General features: G+C 39.5%; 1 protein-coding gene across 1 annotated transcript in view; it reads right to left on the reverse strand.

Annotated features, from left to right (window-relative positions):
* Positions 1 to 4,540: 4,540 nt before the first annotated feature.
* Positions 4,541 to 27,961, reverse strand: part of LOC132535939 (high mobility group protein B3-like) — a 152,987-nt gene continuing 129,566 nt past the window's right edge. Inside the window, exon 2 of the mRNA XM_060183583.1 lies at positions 4,541 to 4,714. Coding sequence (XP_060039566.1) covers positions 4,607 to 4,714 — 108 coding nt within the window. The 3' untranslated portion in view covers positions 4,541 to 4,606. The remainder of the gene's footprint in view (positions 4,715 to 27,961) is intronic.

Consider the following 27,961-nt stretch of genomic DNA (forward strand, 5'->3'; position numbering starts at 1 on the left):
GTAAACTGGTCCAGACTCTGTGGAGAGCAGTCTGGAGAACTCTCACAACTTTAGACATGGTCCTACCATATGAGCCAGTAATTCCTCTCTTGGGGATATAACCCAAGGACTCCATAACACCCAACCAAAAAGATATTTGTACACCTATGTTCATAGCAGCACAATTCGTAATAGCTAAAACCTGGAAGCAACCCAGGTGCCCAACAGCAGATGAGTGGCTGAGAAAGCTGTGGTATATATACACAATGAAATACTACACAACTGTTAAGAACAATGAACACACCTTCTTTGACCCATCTTGGAGGGAGCTAGAAGGAATTATGTTAAGTGAGCTAAGTTAGAAAGATAAAGATGAGTATGGAGTGATCCCACTCACCAACAGAAGTTGATAAAGAACAGAAAAGGAAACTAAAAGCAGGATCTGACTAAATCTGGAGTATGGCACCAAAGTAAAAAACCTGGGGTGAGGGTGACGGTGACGGTGAGGGTGGATATTTGGCTTCCCAGGGCAGTGGGGAGAGGTGGAGGAGATGGGATGGGACACAGTCTTTTTGGTGGTGGGAATGGTGTTTATGTACACTCCTATTAATTTGTAGTCCTATAAATCTCTATTTAATTAATATGAGAGGGGAAAAGTTGATTGTATGTCTCAAACATTTTAAAGCACAGACTGAGTCTTTGATATGTTGACTCTCTCAAAGGCCTAGACCAGGGAGAACAGAAGCAACCGGTGGCACAGCTATATACAAATGATGTCAAAGGACATAAACTATGGTGATTTGGGTATTAAACAGCAAATCCTAACAAAGGGATTTTTCAAAGTTAACCCAATTACCAAAAAGTGTGATTATAACAATAACTATTTATTGTCTTTTTGAACCCTAAGACAGCAGGAACCTCACATTTCCACTATAGAGTCTATTTTTCCCCTAGTACTGGAACCTTACAGTGGGGCGCACTTTCCTGCATGCTTCTCTCAATTCATACCAAATAATATTGCATCTGCTGATCCCAACCTAATCAACACAATGAGTACCACCTCAGCATGCTTCACTTCAGACTGTGTACAGAGACTTCAGGTGTAGATCGACAGTCCTTCAGTTTCATTACTCAAGTGAGACCTTTCCTTTAATAGTATTCTCTAATTCCATTCCAGGAGGGTCATGTCCTAGCAAAGTCTCCAAACCTAGATATAGACTGGTCCTGAGAGATAGAGCATACGTTCACATGTATTCATACACTAGGGCAAAATATATACCTGAAAGCAAAAATACATAGTAGTCTGCAGTGAGTAAAGCCCAACACTTCATCTGCACTATTCCAACCTTTAGGTCCATGATTATTTGACAATTTCTTTGGCTTTGATGTTAACCCTCTTTTCAGCCACCAGGTTCCAGATATCAGCATGATGCCGAACAAGACTTCCCTGGACAGACAACCATACCAATGTATCCTGGAGCCCCACTTCTCCAGAGACCCACCCTACTAGAGAAAGAGAGAGGCAGACTGGGAGTATGGATCGACCTACCAATGCTCATATTCAGCGGGGAAGCAATTACCGAAGACAGACCTTCCACCTTCTACAACTCAATATGACTTTGGGTCCATACTCCCAGAGGGATAAAGAATAGGAAAACTAAAAAAAAAAAAAGAAAGAAAGAGACAGAGAAAAAAAAAAAAAAAAAGAATAGGAAAACTACCCAGGATGGGATGGGATACAGAGATCTGGTGGTGGGAATTGTGTGGAGTTGTACACCTATTGTCCTATGGTTTGGTTAATGTCTCCTATTTTAGATAAATAAATAAATAAATAAATAAATAAATACGACATTTTTCTAAAACTTTTTCAATAAAGAAAAACTCATATATGGAACAACAAAATAGACCCCTTTGTGGGCCCCATAGGACCTTAGCCCTAAACTTGGATCAGTAATGGCAGAGAATGTTCCATCATCTGAAGGGAGAATGGACAACATGCCCTATGCTACACCTGAGGAAGATGGGTTGATAACTGGTGCAGCAAGTAATGTTCCTACTCATGACCACAGAATGTGAGCTCAGATCTAGGGAGTTGTAGAGGTTGCACAGGCATCTAAGCTAATTATGGGCCCCAGATCACATCAAATCGATGAGGTTTACAGTCAACAATATTTATACCCCTTTCCCACATTAGGGAGCTACTCTCCAGCTTTCTGATCCTTTTATCAACCATGACATCATCTACCCAGACAATAATTAGGATCCACATGCATATCAGATTTCAGGCTCAGGCAAAAAACAAAAAAAAAAAACTCAAAAAAACACTAGTATAGCCACAGGACCTTTGAAACATAACTGAAATATGCCTCCTAGCTATCTACAAAATGGAGGACCACCCCCAACACTTCATCTGCACTATTCCAGCCTTTAGGTCCATGATTGTTCAACAATTTCTTTGGCTTTGTATGTTAACTCTCTCTTCAGCCTCCAGGTTCCAGATGCCAGCATGATGCCGACCAGGCTTCCCTGGACAGACGACCTCACCAATGTGTCCTAGAGCCCCACATATCCAAACACCCACCCTATTAGGGAAAGAGAGAGGCAGGCTGGAAGAATGGATCGACCTACCAATGCCCATGTTCAGCTGGGAAGCCAAAACCAACGCCAGACCTTCCACCTTCTGCATCCCAATATGACTTTGGGTCCATACTCCCAGGGATAAAGAATAGGAAAGTTATCGGGGAGAGGATGGGATAAGGATATCGGGTGGTGGGAACTGTGTGGAGTTGTACTCCTCTTGCCCTATGGTTTGATTAATGTCTCCTTTTTGAAATAAATAAATAAATAGATAAATAAATAAATAAATAAATATCAGACAACCCTAAAATGCGCCTTGGAGCACCGCCGGACCAGAGCCCTTTCCAACTAGGGAAAGAGAGAGACAGGCTTGAATATAGATCGACCAGTCAACACCCATGTTCAGTGAGGAAGCAATTACAGAAGGCAGACCTTCAACCTTCTGCATCCTACAATGATATAGGATCCATAATCCCAGTGTGTTAAAGAATAGGAAACTATCACTGGAGGGGAAGATATACAGATGTCTAGTGGGAGGAACTCTGCAAAGATATACCCCTCTTACCCTGTGGTTTTGTCAAAGTTTCCTTTTTATAAATAAAAAATTAAAAACTCATATATATAAATATATATATATATATACACAAACATACATAGGAAATGAGTTGCTTTAGTGTTTCACTACCCCCCAAGTGCCTTCCAGATAAAAGAGTCCCTGCCTGAGGACCTACTGATAGTCCCTGTAGAAATAATTGAACTGCTGATCTTAGACTCCATATGCTAAAGAATCCCATACAACTATATGAGGTGGGTCGCAATTGCCAAACCAGGCCCCTAACCTGCAGGAGTCCCTCCTCCATATGCTGCCCTCCCCCTCAGCTCTTAGATAATTGTGAGAAGACTAAATATGTGTATCCAAACAGTAAAGAACAGGGAAGTTTCAAACTAGCAGTACGGAATAAATCAGGGTTGTGGTCTCTGGTTCATGCCACCATGGTCGATCCAAGTTGGGCAAGGACCCAGTTCTGCAGAATAGAATAAACGGTCTCAGTTCCTGCCTTTTTCAATAGAGAGTGTGTGTGTGTCTGTGTGTGTCTCTGTGTGTGTGTCTGTGTCTGTGTCTGTGCATCCCTAATTGTGTGTGTGTGTGTGTGTGTGTGTGTGTTCGTATGCACGCGCATGTGTGAATGAGGGGTGATGATCAAAGATATCCACGTAAGGGCTAAAAACCATTGTGCAAACGGGGAATAAAGCAACATCAAGGGTGCCTGGACACATCCTGTACTCAGAGACACCAAAGCCTGATGCTTTCTGTGTTCAGCAAAGGTCTGTGCCAATGGCTTGGGTGTAGTTGGCCTGGCCCAGGCAGTGAAGAGTGCTCTGCGACTGTGCTCTGATCCTCCCTGCATAGTACTTTAGCCACACCAGCCACCCCAGAGACCCAGCACCAGGACAAACCTCACAGAATCCCATAAGCCACTTGGGAGACTCAACTAGAATCCCATAAGCCTCTAAGCTGCCTGGGAAGATTAACTAATACTGAAAGGAAGCAGAAAATAAGAGCAGACCGAGTGTGGCAAGTGCTCCTTAAAGGAAGTTTTCAGTTCCGGTCAAGTCAAGATCTCCCCAAAGAGAAATGATAAAGATATTTCTTCAGCAAAGACAGCCTTGACCCCTCCCCACAACCAATTCTTCCCTTCATCTTGGGTCTTCCTTTGGGTGCTCAAGCTTTTCAAGTCATATAGCAGAGGCCCGACTAGGCCAGTTGCCTTTTTTCCATTTTTTGCAATTGTGTAATTAGACCTATGAGGGCAACGGATACTTTTCAGGTCACATACACAGGGGCTATGGTGCTCTCGAAAGTTACTACAAGCAGACAGATTTGTATTCTGCTGGGCTTTCTTTATTCATCTTCTCCTTACATCCCACTTACACCTCCTTCCTCCTCCTCCGAATCTGAACTTTCCCCATTGTCAGAGGAATCTTCCCCCTCTGAATCTTCTGACTCTTTATCTTCTTCCAGCTTCTTCTGTGTAATGTTCAGAGGACTCTACCAACCATCCAGATCCATGGCCTTGCATTCCGCATCAGCCATGTTATACTGCATCCTCAGCTGTGCTGCCTTGTCTTCATACAGCCTTTTCTCCATGTTACTGAGGTTGCTCCACATCTTGCCCAACTTATTTGACATGTTTCCCAAGGTGATGTCAGGATAATCAGCTTTAACCTTGGGGCGGAAATCAGAAGAGAACTGGAAAAATGCTGACAGCGGTCTCTTGGCAGCATTGGCATCTTTCTCCCTTCTTCCTGCTGGTCCATGACCCCGTGTTTGTGGGTCATTGCGCTCACGCTCAGCCCTCGCCAGGTCTCTGAATGCATTCTTCTCTTCCTCTGACAGCATTCTCCATCTCCGAGAGCATTTCCTAGAAAATTCGACTAGGTTCATGCGGGCACCGGGTTTTTTCTCCTCATGTTCAGCTTTGCACATTCGCAGAAAGAAGGCAAAAGTAGAAATGCTCTTGGTCTTCGGGTCCTCACGTAGAACCGTCCAATATCGAAAGACAAAGGGTTTGTCAGTCTTGTTCAACAGAAGTACCTCCATCATTTTTCCTGAGAAAGTTCCTCCACGCCACGCGGTTAGGTTGAAGCACACAGCTTGACGCTCAGATCTGTGCTGACTGCTACTGTTGTCCTCAAGACTCGATGGAGACTGATGATGACCTCACTGAACGTGTCACAGAACTGAAGGTGGTGGCCATGACTCCTTGCTCCTGCCCTCCCCCACCACCAACATACCACCCCAAATCCCTATGCTTTTTCATGCCAACCTCCCTGATTCCTCTAGTACTGTCTCTTGGGCCTCAGCTGAGACTCCTCACAATATGGTTTTCTCCTCAACACCTCCTGTCTGGGGCAGCTTGCCTTTGCACAGGCTGTGTGCTAGCAGGTTCCGGCCTCTGTAGAAACCCATAACCCCATTCTAGACACATGAATGGAATGCCTGCTAAGAAATAACCAAAGGGAGAGGGAAGAGTGTATGGTGTTTGGTTGGGACCAGAAGGGAGGGACAGAGCAGTGGCTTTGGGCTACCACTGACTTCCAGGTGTGCCTTCTGCCATTTCACCTCACTTTCCCAGACTCCAACATGACATGGCCCACCTTATCCACCCTAGTCTAAGAAGTCAAGATGGTTTCATTAAAAATCATATATGGACATCCAGAAATCACTCCCATTCACCGCTGCAGCAAAATCAATAAAATACCTCAAAATAATGCTGACCAAAGAAGTCAAAGACTTGTATCATGATAACTATGAGTCACTATTCAAGGAAAGATAAACTGATACCAACAAATGGAAAGACGCCCCCATGCTCATGGAATGGAAGAATAAATACTGTCAAATTGAATATTCTCCCCAGAGCCATATACATATTTAACACGATACCCATCAAAGTTCTACCAAGCTTCTTTAACAGAATAGAACATTAACTACAATCATTTATCTGGAACCAGAAAACACCCAGGATTGCCAAAATAATCTTGAGGAAAAGAAACAGAAATGGAGGCATCACACTCCCAGACCTCAAACCATATTATAAGGCCATCATCATCAAAACAGCCTGGTATTGGAACAAACATAGGCACACAGACCTGTGGAACTGAATTGAAAGTCCAGAACCAAACCCCCGCACCTATGGACAGCTAATCTTTGATAAGGGGGCACAAAGTATTAAATGGATGAACGAGGCTCTCCTCAATAAATGGTGCTGGGAAAACTGGGTTGAAAGTTGCAGAAGGAGGGGCGGAGCCAAGATGGAGACTTGGAAGCAGCTGCTGGCTTATGCTCTGACAACAGCTGCTGGAAAGCATCGCTTCTTGGCCTTTAGCAGGACGGGGAACAATGCATTATAAATGTGACACCAAGAAGATGACTATAGCTTTATATGGGTTAGAAAAGAGAGAAAAACAAAGGAATTTTTTTTATTATTTCTCTCCTCTTCCCATAACCAGACCCTGGGGGTAGGGAGCCACTGCTAGCATGCTTCCAGCTCTCTTTTTCATACTAAGATTCCTGGCTCACCCAGGGTGCCATTCCAATCCTCTTCCTTTCTGAATACCTTGGCTATTTTTTTTTCTCTCAGTAAGGGACTTAGGCCCAATTGGAGAGACAAATATCTGACCAAGCAAAGCCTTACCCTGCCTGGGAAAGACTGCCTGGAAGTTTTTGATTTTCTTTTTTTTCAATCTGTTGTCTACGCTCATGGTGCCTGAGCTAACCAGGAGCTGTTCAAGCCACAGACCCACAGCTAGGGCTTTTTACTCTGTTCTGTTTTATCTTTACTATTATATATATGCGTATCCCTTTGCCCTCTCCCTCCCTCAGGTTGACCAAAATTATCTCTTAGTATATTTTCCATTCGTAGGCAAATGGGTGTTTTATCCACTGTGAGAGGAACTTGTCTCACTCTTCATACCTACTCTATACTCTCCCGTTTCTCCCTCATTCAACCTAATTAACACACACACACACACCTCTCCTTTCACTGCTCTTTTTTTCTGTTTTTTCTTTTGTTTTCTCTTTTTTTCCCCTGCCTTCCATTCTTCCTTCCTTCTTCCTCTTTCTGAATTCACTGATACTCATTTGTGAATTATTTCAGAGAAGAAATCTGACACAGAGTGGACTCTCTTTGTGTGTATCTCTGCTCTACTTCCCTTTCTCCTCTGCTACCCCTAGAATTTACAGTGGACAGTAGATTTGCATAATTGTCTATTCCTGCTATCCCTTTTTTCCTTTCCCTTTCTTTTTCATTTGGATTTCGTTGCTATTTTCTCTTGGACTCGAGACATTGTTGGGCTAACTGGTATTGGTTAAACTGCTTCAATCCTTGCTTCAGTTACTATTGTAATTTCTGAGGGTGGTGATTGTATTTGTAATATATGCATTTAGTATATCGTGGTTTGTCCTCAAAACACAACAACTGAGGAAGACAAACATAAATATAAAAAACACTTTAATTAAAAAATGGTTAGATCTAGAGCAAATAAAACTGCTACTACAAATAATGAAGACAAGAGTCCAGAAGAAACTACAAATCAGCCAGAAGTAACCATATATAAGAAAAGTATGCAAGCATTAATAAACTTATTCATAACAGAAATGAAAACATCTTTGGAGAAAAGGGCTAGCAGTATTAGGGAAACAACAGGTGAGACCCTCAAGGAAAATGCTAACTACTTTGAAGCAATTAGAGATCTGAAAGCTGAAATAGCTGAACTGAAGAAAAGTTGAGGGAAGGGAAAGCAGACTAACAGAAACTTAAAACAGAACGAGCCAGACTGAGGATGAGCTAGAGAAAACTAAGAAAGTGGTATAAGTGCTCAAAAGAGATTTGGAGACACTGAAAACAACAACAGAGACAAATTTGATGATCTCAAAAGGAGTAACATTCATATAATTGGCCTTCCAGAGGAAGAAAGAGAGGAAGGGGAACTAAACATCCTTGAGGAAACTATAGAAGAAAACCTCCGAGACCTTAACAATAGAAAGGACATTAAGATTCAAGAGGCCCAGAGAGTCCCAAACAGAATAAACCCAGACCTGAAGACACCAAGACACATCATAGTTACAATGAAAAGAAGTAATGATAAAGAAAGGATCCTAAAAGCTGCAAAAGAGAAACAACAAGTCACATACAGGGGAAAACCCATAAGACTATCAGCAGACTTCACCAGTCAAACTCTAAAAGCCAGAAGAGAATGGCAAGATATCAATCCCTGAATGAAAAAGGGTTTCAACCAAGGATAATATATCCTTCTAGACTTTCATTCAAACAAAATGGAGGGATCAAAACCTTCTTAGACAGACAATACTTAAAGGATGCAACCATCATCAAGCCTGCCCTGAAAGAGGTTCCAAAAGATCTCTTACAAACAAGAATATCACTATAATACTTAAAATGTATCAGAGCAAATAAAAAACTGTTTAATAATGGCACTACATTACATTAAATCCATAATATCAGTAAATGTCAATGCCTTAAACTCACCGATCAAAAGGCACCGAGTGGGAGGATGGATCAGAAAACATAACCCAACCATATGCTGCTTGCAATAATACCACTTGACCCAACAAGATAAACACAGACTTAGTGAAAGGATGAAAGGATGGAAAACAATCATACAGGCTAATGGACCAGAAAAAAGGCAGGAACAGCCATGCTCATCTCTGACATGATAGATTTTAAATTAAATAAAATAATAAAAATAGACAAGGTCATTATATAATGAGTAGAAGATCAATCAGCCAAGAAGACTTAACAATTATTAACATCTATGCACCCAATGAGGGACTATCCACATACATCAAACACCCACTGAAAGAACTACAAAAATACATCAATAGTAATACAATAATAGTGGGAGACTATAGTACCCCACTCTCACACTTAGACAGATCAACAAAGCAGAGAATCAACAAAGAAACAAGATAATTAAATGAAGAGATGGAAAAATTAGACCTCCTGGACATTTTCAGAGTTCATCACCTCAAGAAACTGGAATACACATTCTTTTCAAATCCACACAACACATACTCAAGAATAGACCACATGTCAGGACACAAAGACAGAATCAACAAATTCAAGAGCACTGAAATCATCCCAAGTATCTTCTCAAACCAAAGTGGAGTAAAGCTAACATTTAACAATAAAAAGAAAATTATGAAAAGACACAGAATTTGGAAACTAAACAACATACTGCTTAAGAACCAATGGGTCAGAGAGACACGCAAGCAAGAAATTCAAATTTTCCTAGAAACAAATGAAAATTAAGACACAAGCTATCTAAATATCTGGGACACAGCTAAAGCAGTATTGAGAGGGAAACTCATAGCCATACAAACACATATTAAACAACAAGAAAAAGCTCAAAAAAAAAAACCTTACTGCACACCTTAAGGACTTAGAGAAAGAGGAACAAAGGAACACTAAAGCAACCAGAAGGACAGAAATCACAAAAATTAGAGCAGAAATAAACAACATTGAAAATAAGCGAACTATACAGAAGATCAATGAAGCCAAATATTGATTCTTTGAAAAATTAAACAAGATTGACAAACCCCTATCCAGACTCACTAAAAAAAGGGAGAAGACTGAAATAAATAGAATTGTAAACAATAGTGGAGATACTACACATGACGCCACAGAAATCCAAAAAAATCACGAGAAATTTTAATGAAGAACTATACACCACCAAGCTAGAAAATCTGGAAGAAATGGAAAACTTCCTAATAGCATAAGCCCTTCCAAAACTGAAATAAGAAGAACTACAAAACCTAAAAACACCAATCACAGGCAAAGAAATTGAAACCGTTATTAAGAATCTCCCCAACAACAAAAGTCCTGGACCAGATGGCTCCACAAACAAATACTACAAAACTTTTAGGAAACAGTTAATATCCATACTTCAAAAGCTTTTCCATAAAATCGAAGAAACAGGAATACTCCCTTCCACCTTCTATGAAGCCAACATCACCCTAATACCAAAAGCAGATAGAGACACAACAAAAAAGGAAAACTACACACCAATATCGCTGGTGAACATGGATGCCAAAATATTAAACAAGATCGTGGCCAACCGGATACAACAGTATATCAAAAAGATTGTTCATCACAACCAAGTGGGATTTATCCCAGGAATTCAAGGCTGATTCAACATACATAAATCAATCATTGTCATTCACCACATCAATAAAAGCAAAGCCAAAAACCACATGATTATCTCAATAGATGCAGAGAAAGCCTTTGACAAAATCCAACACCCATTCATGCTCAAAACTCTACAAAAAATGGGAATAGATGGGAAATTCTTCAAGAGAGTGGAATCCATATATAGCAAACCTACAGCCAACATCATACTTAATGGATAGAAGTTGAAAGCATTTCCCCTCAGATCGGGGAGTAGACAGGGCTGTCCACTATCACCATTATTCTTCAACATAGTATTGGAAGTTCTTGCCATAGCAATCAGGAAAGAGAAAGAAATCAAAGGAATACAGATTGGAAGGGAAGAAGTCAAGCTCTAATTATTTGCAGATGATCTGATAGTATACATAGAAAAACCTAAACACCACCAAGCTAGAGAATCTGGAAGAAATGGAACAATTCCTAGAAACATATACCCTTCCAAAACTGAACCAAGAAGAACTACAAAATGCACCAATCACAGACAAAGAGATTGAAACCGTTATTAAGAACCCCCCCAACAACAAAAGTCCTGGACCAGATGGCTTCACAAACGAATTCTACAAAACTTTCAGGAAATAGTTTGTACCCATACTTCTTAAGCTTTTCCATAAGATTGAAGAAACAGGAATACTCCCTTCCACCTTCTATGAAGCCAACATCACCCTGATACCAAAAGCAGATAGGGACAGAACAAAAAAGGGAAACTACAGACCAATATCTCTGATGAACATAGATGCCAAAATATTATTAAACAAGATAAAATAATAAAATTAAATAAATAAATAAAATAATAAAATAAAATATATATTTAATAAAAATATTAAACAAGATCTCAGCCAACCAGATACAGCAACAAAGCAAAAAGATTGTTCATCACGACCAAGTGGGATTCATCCCTGGAATGCAAGGCTTGTTCAACATCCATAAATCAATCAATGTCATTCACCACATCAATCAAAGCAAAGCCAAAAACCACATGGTTATTTCAATAGATGCAGAGAAAGCCTTTGACAAAATCCAACACCCATTCATGCTCAAAACTCTACAAAAAATTGGAATAGATGGGAAATTCCTCAAGATAGTGGAGTCTATATAAAGCAAACCTATAGCCAACATCATACTCAATGGACAGAAGCTGAAAGCATTCCCCCTCAGATCGGGAACTAGACAGGGCTGCCCACTGTCACCGTTACTCTTCAACATAGTATTGGAAGTTCTTGCCATAGCAATCAGGCAAGAGAAAGAAATCAAAGGAATAGAGATTGGAAGGGAAGAAGTCAAGCTCTCACTATTTGCAGATGATATGATAGTATACATAGAAAAACCTAAAGAATCCAGCAGAAAACTACCGGAAGTTATTAGGCAATATAGCAAGGTATCAGGATACAAAATCAGTGTACAAAAATCAGTGGCATTTCTTTATGCAAACACTAAATCTGAAGAAGATATCCAGAAATCACTCCCATTTACTGTTTCAGCAAAATAAATCAAATACCTAGGAATAAAGTTGACCAAAGAAGTGAAAGACTTGTATGCTGAAAACTATGAGTCGCTACTCAAGGAAATAGAAACTGATACCAAAAAATGGAAAGATATCCCATGCTCATGGATTGGAAGAATAAATATCATCAAAATGAATATTCTACCCAGAGCCATATACAAATTTAATGCAATACCCATCAAAGTTCCACCAAGCTTCTTTAAGAGAATAGAACAAACACTACAATCATTTATCTGGAACCAGAAAACACCTAGAATTGCCAAAACCATCTTGAGGAAAAGAAACAGATATGGAGGCATCACACTCCCAGACCTTAAACTATATTATAAAGCCATCATCATCATCAAAACAGCATGGTACTGGAACAAAAATAGGCACACAGACCAGTGGAACAGAATTGAAAGCCAATAAATAAATCCCCACACCTACGGACATCTAATCTTTGATAAGGGGGCCCAAAGGATTAAATGGAAGAAGGAGGCTCTCTTCAATAAATGGCGCTGGGAAAACTGGGTTGTAACATGCAGAAGAATGAAATTGAACCACTTTATCTCACCAGAAACAAAAATCAACTCCAATTGGATCAAAGACTTAGATTTCAGACCAGAAACAATCAAATACATAGAGGTAAACATTGGTAAAACAGTTTCCCACCTATACCTCAAGGACATCTTTGATGAATCAAACCAAATTGCAAGGAAGACTAAAGCAGAAACAAACCAATGGGACTACATCAAATTGAAAAGCTTCTTCACATCCAAAGAAACTATTAAACAAACAGAGACCCCTCACAGAATGGGAGAAGATCTTCACATGCCATACATCAGACAAGAAACTAATCACCAAAATATATAAAGAGCTCAGCAAACTTAGCACCAAAAAAGCAAATGACCCCATCCAAAAATGGGCAGAGGATATGAACAAAACATTCACTACAGAGGAGATACAAAAGGCTAACAAACATATGAAAAACTGCTCTAGGTCACTGATTGTCAGAGAAATGCAAATTAAGACAACACTAAGATACCACCTCACTCCTGTAAGAATGGCATAAATCAAAGAGGAGAGCAGCAACAAATGCTGGAGAGGTTGTGGGGACAAAGGAACCCTTTTACATTGCTGGTGGGAATGTAAATTGGTACAGCCTCTGTGGAGAGCAGTCTGGAAAACTCTCAGAAGGCTAGACATGGACCTTCCATATAATCCAGTAATTCCTCTCTTGGGGTTATATCCCAAGGACTCCATAACACCCAACCAAAAAGAGGTGTGTACTCCTATGTTCATAGCAGCACAATTCATAATAGCTAAAACCTGGAAGCAACCCAGGTGCCCAACAACAGATGAGTGACTGAGAAAGCTGTGGTATATATACACAATGGAATACTATGCAGCTATCAAGAACAAGGAACCCACCTTCTCTGACCCATCTTGGACAGAGCTAGAAGGAATTATGCTAAGTGAGCTAAGTCAGAAAGATAAAGATGAGTATGGGATGATCCCACTCATCAACAGAAGTTGAGTAAGAAGATCTGAAAGGGAAACTAAAAGCAGGACCTGACCAAATTGTAAGTAGGGCACCAAGTAAAAACCCTGTGGTGAGGGGTGGACATGCAGCTTCCTGGGACAGTGGGGGGTGGGAGTGGGTGGGAGGTATGGGTCACAGTCTTTTGGTGGGGGGAATGGTGTTTATGTACACTCCTAGTAAAATGTAGTCATATAAATCACTAGTTAATTAACACGAGAGGGGGAAAATTAATTGTATGTCTCGAAGTTTTTCAAGACACAAACTGAATCTTTTCAATATATATGCTGTGTAATTGATATGCAGACTCTCTCAAAAGCCTAGACCAAGTAGATCAGAAGCAACCAATAGCACAGATATATACAAGATACTGGGTAATGTACAGCAAACCCTAACAAAGGGACTTTCCAAAGTTAACCCAATTAACAAATAATGTGATGATAACATTAACTATCGATTTTCTTTTTGAACCCTAAGACAGCAGGAACCTCACATCTCCACTATAAAGCCTCTACTTCTCCCAGTCCTGGAACCATTGGATAGGGCCCACTTTCACATATGCCTCTCCCAATCCATATCAAATAATATTGCATCTGCCGATCACAACCTAACCAACACAACGATTGCCACCTCAACATGCTTCACTTCAGACTGTGTCCAGAGGACACGTGTGGAATGACAACCCTTCAGCTTCATTACTCGAGTGAGACCTTTCCTTTCATAGTATACTCTAATTCCATCTCAGGTGGTTCACTTTCTAACAAAGTCCCAAAACCTAGATATACACCAGTTTCTGTGAGAGAGAGCATATGTTCACACGTATCTGTAAACTACTGCAATATATATGCCTGAAAGCAGAAGTACACTAAAGTTTGCAGTGAGTATCCCCCTCACACTTCCTCTCCACTATTCCAAGCTTTGGGTCCATGATTGCTCAACAATTTTTTTGGCTTCATATGTTAACTCTCTTTTCAGTCACCAGGTTCCAGAAGTCATCAGGATGCCAGCCAGGGTTCCCTGGACTGAAGACCCCACCAATATGTCCTGGAGCTCCGCTTCCCCAGAGACCCACCCTACTAGGGAAAGAGAGAGACAGACTGGGAGTATGGACCAACCAGTCAACGCCCATGTTCCGCGGGGAAGTAATTACAGGATCCAGACCTTCTACCTTCTGCAACCCACAATGACTTGGGTCCATGCTCCCAGAGGGATGGAGAATGGGAAAGCTATCAGGGGAGGGGGTGGGATACGGATATTGGGTGGTGGTAATTGTGTGGAATTGTACCCCTCCTACCCTATGATTTTGTTAATTAATACTTTCTTAAATAAAAAAAAGAAAAAAAGAAAAACCTAAAAAATCCAACAGAACACTACTGGAAGTTACAAAGCAATAAAGCAAGGTAGCTGGCTACAAAATCAATGTACAAAAATTAGTGGCATTTTTTTATACAGGCACCAAATCTGAAGAAGAAGACATCCATAAATCACTCCAATTCAGTGTTGCAGCAAAATCAGTAAAATTCCTTGGAGTAAAGCTGGCCAAATAAGTGAAAGACTTGTATACTGAAAACTATGAGTCACTACTCAAGGAAAGAGAAACTAATACCAAGAAATGGAAAGACATCCCATGCTCATGGAATGGAAGAATAAATATCACCAAAATTAATATTCTCCCCAGAGCCATAAACACATTTAATATGATACCCATCAAAGTTCCACCAAACATTTTTAAGAGAATAAAACAAAAACTACAATAATTTATCTGGAACCAGAAAACACCTAGAATTGCCAAAACCATCTTCAGGAAAAGAAACAGAAATGGAGGCATCACACTCCCAGATCTCAAACTATATTATAAGGCTATCATCATCAAAACAGCCTGCTACTGGAACAAAAATAGGCATACAGACCAGTGGAACAGAATTGAAAGCCCAGAAATAAACCCCCACACCTATGGATATCTAATCTTTGATAAGGGGGCACAAAGGATTAAATGGAAGAAGGAGGCTCTCTTCAATAAATGGTGCTGGGAAAACTGGGTTGTAACATACAGAAGAAAAAATTGAACCACCTTATCTCACCAGAAACAAAAATCAACTCCAGGTGGATCGAGGACATGGGTGTTAGATCAGAAATGTTAAAATACTTAGAGGAAAACATTGGTGGAACAATTTCCCACCTAAACCACAAGGACATCTTTGATGAAACAAACCCAATTGTAAGGAACACTAAAACAGAAACAAACCAACAGGACTACTTCAAATTGAAAAGCTTCTGCACAGGCAAAGAAACTATCACACAAACAAAGAGACCCCTCACAGAATGGGAGAAAATCTTCACATGCCATACATCAGATGAGACTAATCACCAAATTGTACAAAGAGCTCAGCAAACTTAGCAACAAAAAAGCAAATGGACCCATCCAAAAATGGGCAGAGGATATGAACAAAACACTCACTTCAGAGGAGTTCCAAAAGGCTAACAAGCATATGACAAACTGCTCCAGGTCGCTGATTGTCAAGAGAAATGCAAATAAAGACAACACTGAGATAACACCTCACTCCTGTGAGAATGGCATACATCAAAAGGGACAGCAGCAACAAATGCTGGAAAGGCTGTGGGGACAGAGGAACTCTTCTGCACTGCTGTTGGAATGTAAATTGGTCACGCCTCTCTGGAAAGCAGTCTGGAGAACTCTCACAAGGCTTGACATGGACCTTCCATATGACCCAGTAATTCCTCTCCTAGGGATATACCCCAAGGATTCCATAATGCCCAGTCAAAAAGATATATGTACTCCTATGTTCATAGCAGCACAATTCATAATAGCTAAAACCTGGAAGCAACCCAGGTGCCCAACAACAGATGAGTGGCTGAGTAAGCTGTGGTGTATATATAAACAATGGAATACTACACAGCTATTAGGAGAAATGAACCCACCTTCTCTGACCCATCTTAGATGGAGCCAGAAGGAATTATGTTAAGTGAGCTACGTCACAAAGATAAAGATGAGTATGGGATGATCCCACTAATCAACAGAAGTTGAGAAAGAAGAACAGAAAGGGAAACTAAAAGCAGGATCTGACTAAATTGAGACTAGGGCACCAAAGTAAAAACCCTGTGGTGAGGATGAGGGTGGACATTCGGCTTCCCGGGGCAGCAGAGGTGGTGTGGGGGTGGGGCAGGAGGGTGGAATGAGACACAGTCTTTTGGTGGTGGGAATGGTGTTTATGTACACTCATATTAATTTATAGTCATATAAACCACTATTTTATATGAGAGGGGAAAATTATTTGTATGTCTTGAACTTTTTAAAACACAGACTGAGTCTATTTAATACATAGGCTGAGTCTTTGATATGTTGACTCTAAAAAGTCTAGACCAGGTAGAACAGAAGCAACCGGTGGAATAGCTATAAACAAGATTCTGGGTATTATACGGCAAACCCTAACAAAAGGACTTTTCAAAGTTAACCCGATTACCAAATAATGTGATGACAACAATAACTATCCATTGTCTTCTTGAACCCTAAGACAGCAGGAACCTCATATTTCCACTATAGAGCCTATATTTCCCTAGTCCTGGAACCTTAGGGTGGGGCCCACTTTCCTGCATGCTTCTCTCAAAGCATATCAAATAATATTGCCCATCGCAACCTAATCAACACAATGAATGCCACCCTGTATGCTTCACTTCAGACTGTATCCAGAGACTTCAGGTGTGGAATGACAACCCTTCAGCTTCATCACTCGGTGAGACCTTTCCTTTCATAGTATTCTTTAATCCCATTCCAGGTGGTTCACTTCCTAACAAAGTCCCAAAACGTAGATATAGACCAGGTATCCTGAGATAGAACATATGTTCACATGTATCCATAAACTAGGGCAAAATATATACCTGAAAGCAGAAGTACACAAGAGTTTGCAGTGAGTACACCCAACACTTCATCTGCAGTATTCCAGCCTTTAGGTCTATAATTGTTCAAAAATTTGTTTGGCTTTGTATGTTAACTCTCTTTTCAGCCACTAGGTTCCAGAGGCCAGCAGAATGCCGACCAGACTTCCCTGGACTGATGACCCCACCAATGTGTCCTGGAGCTCTGTTTCCCCAGAGACCCACCTTATTAGGGAAAGAGAGAGGCAGACTGGGAGTATGGATTGCCCAGACTGGGAGTATGGATACTCAGACTGTGAGTATGGATCGCCCAGTCAATGCCCATGTTCATCGGGGAAGCAATTACAGATGCCAGACCTTCTACCTTTTGCAACCCACAATGACCCTGGATCCCTACTCCCAGAGGGATAGAGAATGGGAAAGCTATCAGGGGAGGGGATGGGATATGGAGATCGGGTGGTGGGAATTATGTGGAGTTGTACCCCTCCTAACCTATGGTTTTGTTAATATCTCTTTTCTTAAATAATTTAAAAAAGTGTATGTGGATAGAAATAATTTGTATCGTCACCAGCAAGAGTAAGTAGATTTCAAAAAAATACTCTCAGTATATACATGAGAAGGGTTATTCTTAAGATGTAAGGCTAAATAAGCACCTTCATAGTTATGCTTTTAAAAGCCGAAAAACAAGCTTGAAAAGGTAAAACTGATCCACAAGAAAATTAAGTATCTATATGACAAAGTTCATAACTCTTAAAGAAATACATCTAAACTGAGAGCTTCTGGGGGGTGTGGTTTATGGAGTAGCTACAATCAGACCTTTGTTCTCCATGATACAACTACTGTACACAGGAAGAGATTGAATTGGACACATAATCTATACCTGAAAAAAATTCACAGCCTCAGGTAATGCCACCTTCCAGACACCAGGCTGCAGATGCATGCTACCATGACTCCACCCTGACTTCTCTGGTTAGATGACCTCACCAATGTGCTGGACCCTCGCATCTCCACTAGGGGAAGATAGAAACAGGTTGGGAGTATGGATCAACCTGTCAATGTCCATAATCAGCGGAGAAGCAGCTACAGAAGCCGTAACTCCTACCTTTTGTTCTCCATAAACAACCTAGATCCATACTCCCAGCAGGGGAGAAGTGATCGGATGAAGATGAGAGGACTCTGCACTCCAACTCCATCAGGAGAGAGAGAGAGAGAGAGAGAGAGAGAGAGAGGAGAGGGACATATGGAAGTAGCTGTGATGTTATGAGTGGCTTAGAGGGGAAGAGAGGATTGAATCAGAAAAAGAAGGGGCAACTATGTACAAATGTGGACAGACAGCTGTTGAGATGACAGTTGGCCCATATCTACAACTTTAGGGGAACTATAGTGGATTTCAGTGGGGAGAGTGAAGTTTCAGAACTCTGGTGGTGAGAATGGTGTGATTCAAACCACCGTCGACATGTAATTCTATAATATAAAAATATAAAAAATAAACAAATAAAAGAAAAAATCATCTCAGAAAGCAAGAAAATAGCATAGATGTTATACAAAATAAATAAATGAATATAAAAACTAGAAATGTAATGCAAAAAAAATACATCTAAACTCAGCAGTCAACAAATTAAACGTTACACTACCTAGAATCTATAAAACTATTAGACCTGGGGACTGGAAATGCAGGTAAAGTTCACCCCTTACCTTATATGAGACCCTGGATTTTGATTCCTGGCACTATTTAGGTAAATAAAAGGGTATACCACTAAAATAACTTCATGTCTTCCCCCCCAAACTCTAGTCCAAATATATATATATATACTAAAACTTGGGCCAGGAGATGGCCCAGTAATATTATGCATGCACAATGTCTTGAATCATTCCCTGGCACCACAATAAAAGAAAAAAAAAACTCTTCAGCGGGAAAGCAATTACAGAAGCCAGACCTTCCACCTTCTGCACCCCATAATGACCCTGGGTTCGTATTCTCAGAGGGATAAAGAATAGGAAAGCTATCAGGGGAGGGGATTAGATATGGAGCCCTGGGGGTGGGCAATGTGTGGAATTATACCCCTCTTATCCTATGGTCTTGTCAATATTTCTATTTTATAAATTAAGAAATAAAAAAAGAATAATGAAACAAGAAAAAAAACACCAAAAAAGTCCATGTTGAGTAAAATATTCAAGACATCAAGAAGTACATAACATACTGTAGTTTTATGCTCATTTTAACAAAATGAAAATATTTAATCTATAGGGAGAAATGCAAGTAAGTGGTTGCTTGGGAACAGGGGTTGAAGAGAAAAAGCACAAAAAAAATGTCTGAGTCATAAACATTTTCTTTTTTATGAGAGAATTCCTATAAACATATACCTTCCAAAGATGAACCAGGAAGAACTACAGAACTGAAATGCACCAATCACAAAGAAATCAAACAGTTATCAAGAATCTTCCCAACAACAAAAGTCCAGAACCAGATGGCTTTACAAACAAATTCTACAAAACCTTCAGGAAACAGTTAATAACTATACTTTGAAAGCTCTTCCAAAAGATCAAAGAAATAGGAACACTCTCTTCCATCTTCTATGAAGCCAACAACACCCTGATACCAAAAACAGATAGGGACACAACAAATAAAGCAAAACTGCAGAACAATATCTCTGATGAACCTAGGTGCTAAAATATTAAACAAGATCCTAGCCAACCAGATACAGCAGTATATCAAAAAGATTGTTCATCACGACCAAATGGGATTTATCCCAGGAATGCAAGGCTGGTTCAATATATGTAAGTCAAAGACATTTTCTATATCTTGATCATGGTGGTGTATATATGAATGCATATATTTCTCAAGATACATACAAATTATTATTTAAATGTATTTTTAAACTTTCAAAATTAACTAGCATACATATTATGAATAATTCATCTCACTCCTTCAGTAGAACTAAAACTATGCTCCCCACCAATGCTCACCCAACTACTCTCCAGACTTGAGGCTATCAGTCTTGTCATCTCACACCTTTCTCTTCTGGAAGTAAAACACAAGAATTACACTGATCTTTTATCATTATTTGTATTTACTTGTCCTTCCACTATTTTGACTGTATCTACTAACAAACATTAGCATTTATTCATAAAAATGGGGAGAAGAGCTGGAAACTTCACCAAAAAAGAAACAGTTGGCAACAGACACATAAAATAATGCTTGTCATAATTTATTACCACTTCACACCTTTGAGATAGCCTACATCAAATAAATAAAAGCCGATAGCAAGTACTGGTGAGGGTGTGGTGAAAAGTGAAATCTTACACATTGTTGGTGGGAATGTAACGTAGTTGAGCTCATACAAAAAAAAAGCAGTATGGATAGTGCTCCAAAAAAATAAAAGTAAGACTAGAGCTACCATTTGATCCAGCGATTCTTCTTATAGGTAAACACTGGGAAACTAAAAAACAATATTTTAGAAGATATATGCACACTTTTGTTCACTGCAGTGCTATTTGCAACAGCTAAGATATAGAAACAATCTATGAATTCAATGGCAGATAATTGGATAATAAAATTGTGGTACATGTGTATATTCTGGAATATACTTAACTTTAGAAAATATGAAATATTGCCTTTGCTGCAACATGAGCAGACCTTGAGGGGATCATGTCACATTGCATAGTCTCCCTCATCTGTGGCATATAAAGAAATAAACAAAGACACTGGCAAACTGAAGCATAAACTAACTCTTAGTCTACTACCTCAGATGAAAGGCAACTAAAGGGAGGGGCCTCTTAGTCTACAGGAGGATGGCACTTTGCTGGTGAGTAAGGTGTGAACATGCATGTTTTGAAGAGGTGTGGAATTATATCCCTAAACACAAATAGCATTATTTACTCTATTAAAAACACCCAGGGAAGAAATAAAAGTATTTATGGAACTCACATAGGGTACCTTTGAAACTCCTTATTCTTTCACATGCCACTTGAGTACACTTAGCACTCTCACATCAATGTTTAATTTAGTCATTTAAAAGAAATTATTGCAATTTCTTAATTTAAAATAGTCTTCACTGTATGCAAAAACATCAAGAAGTCAGTTGAGATATTATTCTTTGTCATATTTTAAGGATGTATTATTAAGCATACATGTTACAATGCACAAGGACCTGGGTTCAAATCCCTAGTCCCCACCACCAGGAAAAGCAGTGAAACAGTGCTGCAGGTATCTCTCTGTCTCTCTTCCCTCTCAATCTCTCTCTTTCTCTATCCAATAAAAATTACAAATAAATAAAATATTTTAAAAGAATTTATTGTTTTACCTACAAGTTAAACCTCATAATATTGGTGAAATAACCTCACCCTCATCTTTGCTATCATAGAAACTTGTTAAATAACCCCTCCCTGGAGGCTGGGTGGTGGCACACCTGGTTGGGTGCACATGTTACAGTGCACAAGGACCCAGGTTGAAGCCCCCCATCCCCACCTGCAGGGAGAAAGCTTCACAAGTGGTGAAGCAGGGCTGCAGGTGTCTCTCTTTCTCTCTTCCTCTCTATCTCCTCTTCCTCTCAATTTCTGGCTGTCTCTTTCCAATAAATAAATAAATAAAGATTTAAAAATAAAAAATAACCCCTCCCTGTTCCTGATTAACAATAACAAAAAAACCTTTTATTCCCTTTTGAAGCCAAACTTTTCCTAATATATCCTCCAACTAATTAGAACAGTGATGTAAAATGTCGCTTAGCCAAATAAGTAATTTTCTCTACTTGTGACTACATTTATCACTGTTTTAAAACATATTTCTCAAAAAATATTTCTCTTTTGTAAAGAAGTAATAGCAATAGCTATTGGTCTTCTCACTGCACGCTCATCTAGAAAATTGTATGCCCCTTATGCTGGGCAGGAAGCTTGCAATAAATATCTACCAATCAATTTGTACATAACATTTCTTAATGATAATGATAATAAACAAAATATAGTCACCCCACACCCTAAATACAACCATATACTATGTGTTCTTGAGCCAATCTTGGTAACAAGTAGCTAAACAAAGATATTAATTTATATAATGCTTATAATTAGCCTTTCTACAAAACTGTGTACAGTATCTTTACAGAACACAATATGCATCTAGAGCTTAAGAAAAGAAATTAAAGTAACCCTTTATTCAATCTGCCAAGGGACTATGGAACCTTATAATTATCTGACTTTAGATAGAGAAGATACATTGCAATTGGATTCACACAGGGCACAGGTTTATGCCTCAGATGACAGATGAAAGAGAAAAAGCTCTAAGTGTGAACTTTCCACCAGACCTTTTTAATTTATTTTCCCCAAATGCATCAAACATTAATGCTGGCTCTCTGACACAATATGTTAGCTTTTTGACAAACTTATGATTAACTAGTACCATAGAAGCAGGAGCTAAATTTTCTTCCTTTTAAAACTAAATTTTCCTCGTAGAAGTTATAACCCCTAAATACTGGGTGAAAGAAACCAAATGAGGAATGAAAGTATTTTAAAAAGACAAATGAGAACAGAAAATTCAACTTGCACTATAATTACCAGAGCATCTGGAATTCCATGTGCCAAATCTAGTCAGTTCCAATCCTGGGCAATTCAATATGAAAAGCAGAGTTTAAGAATTAGCCACATCAGCCACTGCCAAGTAACTGCCCCCCCCCAATTAAAATAATCTCTTCCAGATCATGTGGAAATTCCCTAAGCCTGGAATGGAATGTTAATGGTGCATAGAAGAGCCATGATACAAAGACTGCAAGATTTAGCACTATAATTCAGGTGCCTAAATGGTGTGGGTGGGGTTTAGAGCTCCAAATACATGTCCAGAATGTGAGCTTGGCTTTTGACTACCTAGAACAAAAATCAAATCAAGGTCAAGTTATCGAGTATATGCGAGGTCCTTGACCAGATAGATACCTTCGGTCATTCGAATACCATTCCTACTTAAAATTCACACACTAGTTACTATTAAGAAAATATTCTGTGGGGGGTGGGGTGCGCGGTAGCGCAGTGGGTAAACCACAAGGGTCCGAGTAAGGATCCCGGTTTGAGCCCCCAGCTCCCCATATGCAGAGGGGTCGCTTCGCAAGTGGTCAATCAGGTCTGCGGGTGTATGTCTCCCCCTCCTCTCTCGATTTTGCTCTTTCCTACCCAACAACAACAATAGCTATAACAACTACAACAAGGGCAACAAAATGGAAAAAACGGCCTCCAGGAGCAATAGATTCATAGTGCAGGCACTGAGCTCCAGATAACCCTGGAGGCAAATTTTTTAAAAAGTTATTTTTTTAAGTTGGTGAATACATACTGATTAAAAAGTTTTCCCAGGGCAAGAGAGATGACTCACTGGATAGGGCACATATCTTGCCAAGTATTTGGCACAGACTTAGATCTGCACTGTAGTGCCACAACACCTGGGGAAGCTTCAATGCTCTGGTCAGTCTGTCTCTCTTCCTCCCTTTCCCTCTCCCTCTCCCATCTTTCTCCACATAACTTAATGAAAAAGTCAGCCCAGGAGCAACAAAATTACACATGTGAGCCCAGCTTGAAAAAAAAATCTATATGAATATTAATTAAGACAACTCAAAAGGTGCAATTGACATTGTAAAAAGAGAAAAAAATCCCAATCATACTTGACACCTCTTGTACATATCTAGCAGATTATATATTATATTTATAATAATAATAATATTCATTTCAGATACAAACTCAGTGCCACTCACTATTATCAATATCAGCAAATGTGATTTTTCAACATATTCTTTAAAAACTAGGTCCTTACACATATTAGTACTCTAAATTATTTAAGTTCCTTGTCAATGACAAATATCAGAATATTACACAGGCTCCTGTGATAAATATGAATAGTCATATGCCCATGATCAGATCAATGGGGTTTACAGTTAATAGCATTTATATACTTTTCCTCTATTTGGGAGCTTCTCTCTGCCCTGACCCAGTTCTATCCTCAACTCTGACACCATCTTCCCTGACAATAATCCTAGCCCACCTGCATGTTATCTGTCGGACAAAGTAAAAAATTAGTAGAGTCATGGGCTTCTTGCAATATACCTAAAACAGACTTCTTAGCTCCTTCCAACATGAAGACCCCAAATTTAATCTGCTATACTCTTATCTTTAGGTTCCTTATTATTAAACAAATTTTTCTGCTATATATATATTTTTAACTCTGAAAATCCCAAGGTTAAATTACCTATAATCTTAGACCAAGGAGACCAGAGGCAATCATTCCTGTCAGTATTAAGATACAGTTATTTGTAAATAGTATTAAATGACATAAATCATGGTAAGATCTTATATGGTACCCTAAATCCTAACCTTCAGATTTTCAGAGTATATATATCAGAACAATCTGTTTAATAATCAGGAACCTAAAGGTAAGAGTATATTAGATTAAATTTGGAATCTTCATGTTGGAAGGAGCTAGGAAGTCTATTTTAGGTATATGGAATGCCAATGATTTTTGTGCATTAATTTTATAGCCTGACACTTTGCTATATTGCCTAATGATTTCCATAAGCTTTCTGCTAGATTCTTTGGGTTTTTCTATGTAACTATCATATCAAAGAGTGATAGTTTGACTGCAAAGAGTAAGAGTTTGACTTCTTCCCTTCCAATCTGTATTCCTTTGATTCCTTTCACTTGCTGAATTGCCATGGTGATAACTTCCAATACTATGTTGAAAAGTAATGGTGATAGTGGGCAGTTTGACTTCTTCCCTTCCAATCTGTATTCCTTTGATTCCTTTCTCTTGCCCGGTTACCATGGCAAGAACTTCCAATACTGTGTTGAAGAGTAATAGTGATAATGTACAGCCCTGTCTAGTCCCTGATCTGAGGGGGAATGCTTTTAGCTTCTGCCCATTGAGTATGATGTTGGCTGTAGGTTTGCTGTATATGGACTCCACTAGCTTAAGGAATTTTCCACTTATTCCCATTTTTGTAATGTTTTGATCATGAACAGATGCTGGATTTTATAGGATTAATCAACTTTCTAATTAACTTTTTATTTTGGAAGAACCTTAGATAAGTTAAATTAACAAAGTTCTGTATTATCCCATCAACCAATATGCAATTCTGTTAACATCTTACATTTCCAGGGCATATTTATCAAAACTAAGAAACCAACACTGGTACATTGCTATTAACTAAACTCTAGACTTAAATATCACCAGTTTTGCTGTTTTTGTTGTTGATGATGCTACTTTTTGTTCTCAGCATCAAATCCAGGATGCCACAATACATTCATTAATTTATTATTGAGACAGTGTTAGGAGGCTCTCTAGGGAAAGGTTTTCTTGGAAGAAGGATATACCCTGAAGGTATCCTGGAAGAGGAACTAGATGCCACAATGTCTACATCCTATACCAGTATCTTCCTTTGCACCTGACTGTTAATGCCATAAAATACAGATGTGGAAATGAAGACAATGGCTAGAGTTAATCCCCTCAAGGTCCTATTTCAGTATCCCCTGAATTCCCTATAAAAATTGAAAGATGGGAAATTTGGTTTTCTCTCTCTCTCTCTCTCTCTCTCTCTCATATATATATATATATATATTTCCTATTTCTTTTCTATCTTTGCTTTGTTTCAATAAACACCCATTTCCCTGGAACATGACCAAATCTCTTGTGATTCTTCCATGTAGACAGTCTAGAGCCCTACCAGCAGAGCTTAAAAGGGGACCTCTATGCCTTTTTTCTTTGTCCTCTCTTGCTCCCCTGCAACAGCAGCACTAATTTATAACACTTAAGTTTCAGGTATAGAACTTCACACAGGACAACTATATGCTATAGAATGTCTACCACAAAAGGTCAACTTACAAGCTACCACCATCCAATCAATCTCCTCTACCTGTTCTACCCAACTTCCACCTTTTCCCCCCTCCAACATTCTAATGTCATACTTTTAAAGGTTTTTGATTTTGCCTGTTCATTTGTTTTTGTTTCTTTCTGTTCCACATGAGTAAAATTATACAGTGTTTGTGTTTCTCTTCCAAGCTTATTACATTTAGCACATATTCTTCAAGGTCCATCCATGTTGTAACTTTTATCACTGAGCAGCATTCCACCATGTACATATTGTGATATATCTTCTGTATTCTTTAAAAGTACCATTTTTAAAAGCACTTAGATTGTTTCCATACCTTAACTATTCTGAATAGTGCTGCAGTGAAAATAGGGGTGCAGGTGTCTTCACATTCTTTGGATAAATACACAAAATGAAATTATTGGATTGCGTGGTAGTTTCATTTTTAAATAACTTCAATATTGTTTTCCACAATGGCTGCACCAATTTACAGTCCTATCAGCAAAGCACAAGGGTTCCTTTTCTCCACAACCTCAATAGCATAAATCTGGTCAATGAGCACATAAAAAAAAGATGTTCTTTGTTGGGTAGTATGCCACCTCCCCCTGGCTTCTGCTTAACCATATGCCTATATAGGGATTTACTGATCCAAAGCTTTGGTCTATTTACATAAATCACTTTTACATAAAGCACTCCAGGGCATTGGTGGTTCAGTGATAGGATTCTCGCCTGTTCCGCCCCCTCCTTGTCACACTCTGATTTTCACCAGTCACTTTTCTCTCCACCCTCTCTATATCACATCCTGTTTCCACCCTACTTGGAGAGTATAAAAACAGCTGCTCTTCTGATTAAAGACACCTGGAAATTGCTTTCCGGCTCCGAGAGTTCCAGAGTGTATCTCCTGCAGAAGTTAGTGCGGCACGAATTCCTGATCCCTCTCCCACGCAGCAGCCTAGATCGGCTCCAGTTGAGTTCTCTCCAAGCCAGAGAGCACTAGCTCGGGAAGAAGTACCCTCAGGCTATCCCGGCAGTTCTTCATTGTTTATAACTAGGAAAATTCAAATCAAATTTACAATGAAATTCATCTTACATCTGTTAAAATGGCGATTACCATATTTCATGTGGTTCTTATTCTCCCTAGCCTTTTCTGGTCTTTGACAAGACTGAAGTCTTTCCTTATGTTTCATTACCTTAAGAATCTTAAGGAGTACTAACCTGACATCTTTTTTTTTAATTTTTTATTTAAGAAAGGATTAATGAACAAAAACATAAGGTAGGAGGGGTAGAACTCCACACAATTCCCACCACCCAATCTCCATAACCCACCCCCTCCCATGATAGCTTTCCCATTCTCTAGCCCTCTGGGAGCATGGACCCAGGGTCGTTGAGGGTTGCAGAAGGTAGAAGGTCTGGCTTCTGTAATTGCTTCCCCACTGAACATGGGCGTTGACTGGTCGGTGATACTCCCAGTCTGCCTCTATCTTTCCCTAGTAAGGTGTGTCTCTGGGGAAGCTGAGCTCCAGGACACATTGGTGGGGTCTTCAATCCAGGGAAGCCTGGTCAGCATCCTGGTGGCATCTGGAACCTGGTGATTGAAAAGAGAGTTAACATACGAAGCCAAACAATTTGTTGAGCAATCATGGATCCCAAGCTTGGAATAGTGGAGAGAAAGTGTTAGGGAGGTACTCACTGCAAACTCTAGTGTACTTCTGCTTTCAGGTATATATTTTGCAGTAGTTTATGGATACGTGTGCACATAAGCTCTCTCTCACAGAAACTGGTGTATATCTAGGTTATGGGACTTTGTTAGAAAGTGAACTACCTGAGATGAAATTAGAGTGTACTATAAAAGGAAAGGTCTCACCCGAGTAATGAAGCTGAAGGGTTGTCATTCCACACGTGAAGTCTCTGG

The sequence above is a fragment of the Erinaceus europaeus genome, chromosome X, assembly GCF_950295315.1.
Source record: "Erinaceus europaeus chromosome X, mEriEur2.1, whole genome shotgun sequence".
NCBI classification, from domain to species: domain Eukaryota; kingdom Metazoa; phylum Chordata; class Mammalia; order Eulipotyphla; family Erinaceidae; genus Erinaceus; species Erinaceus europaeus.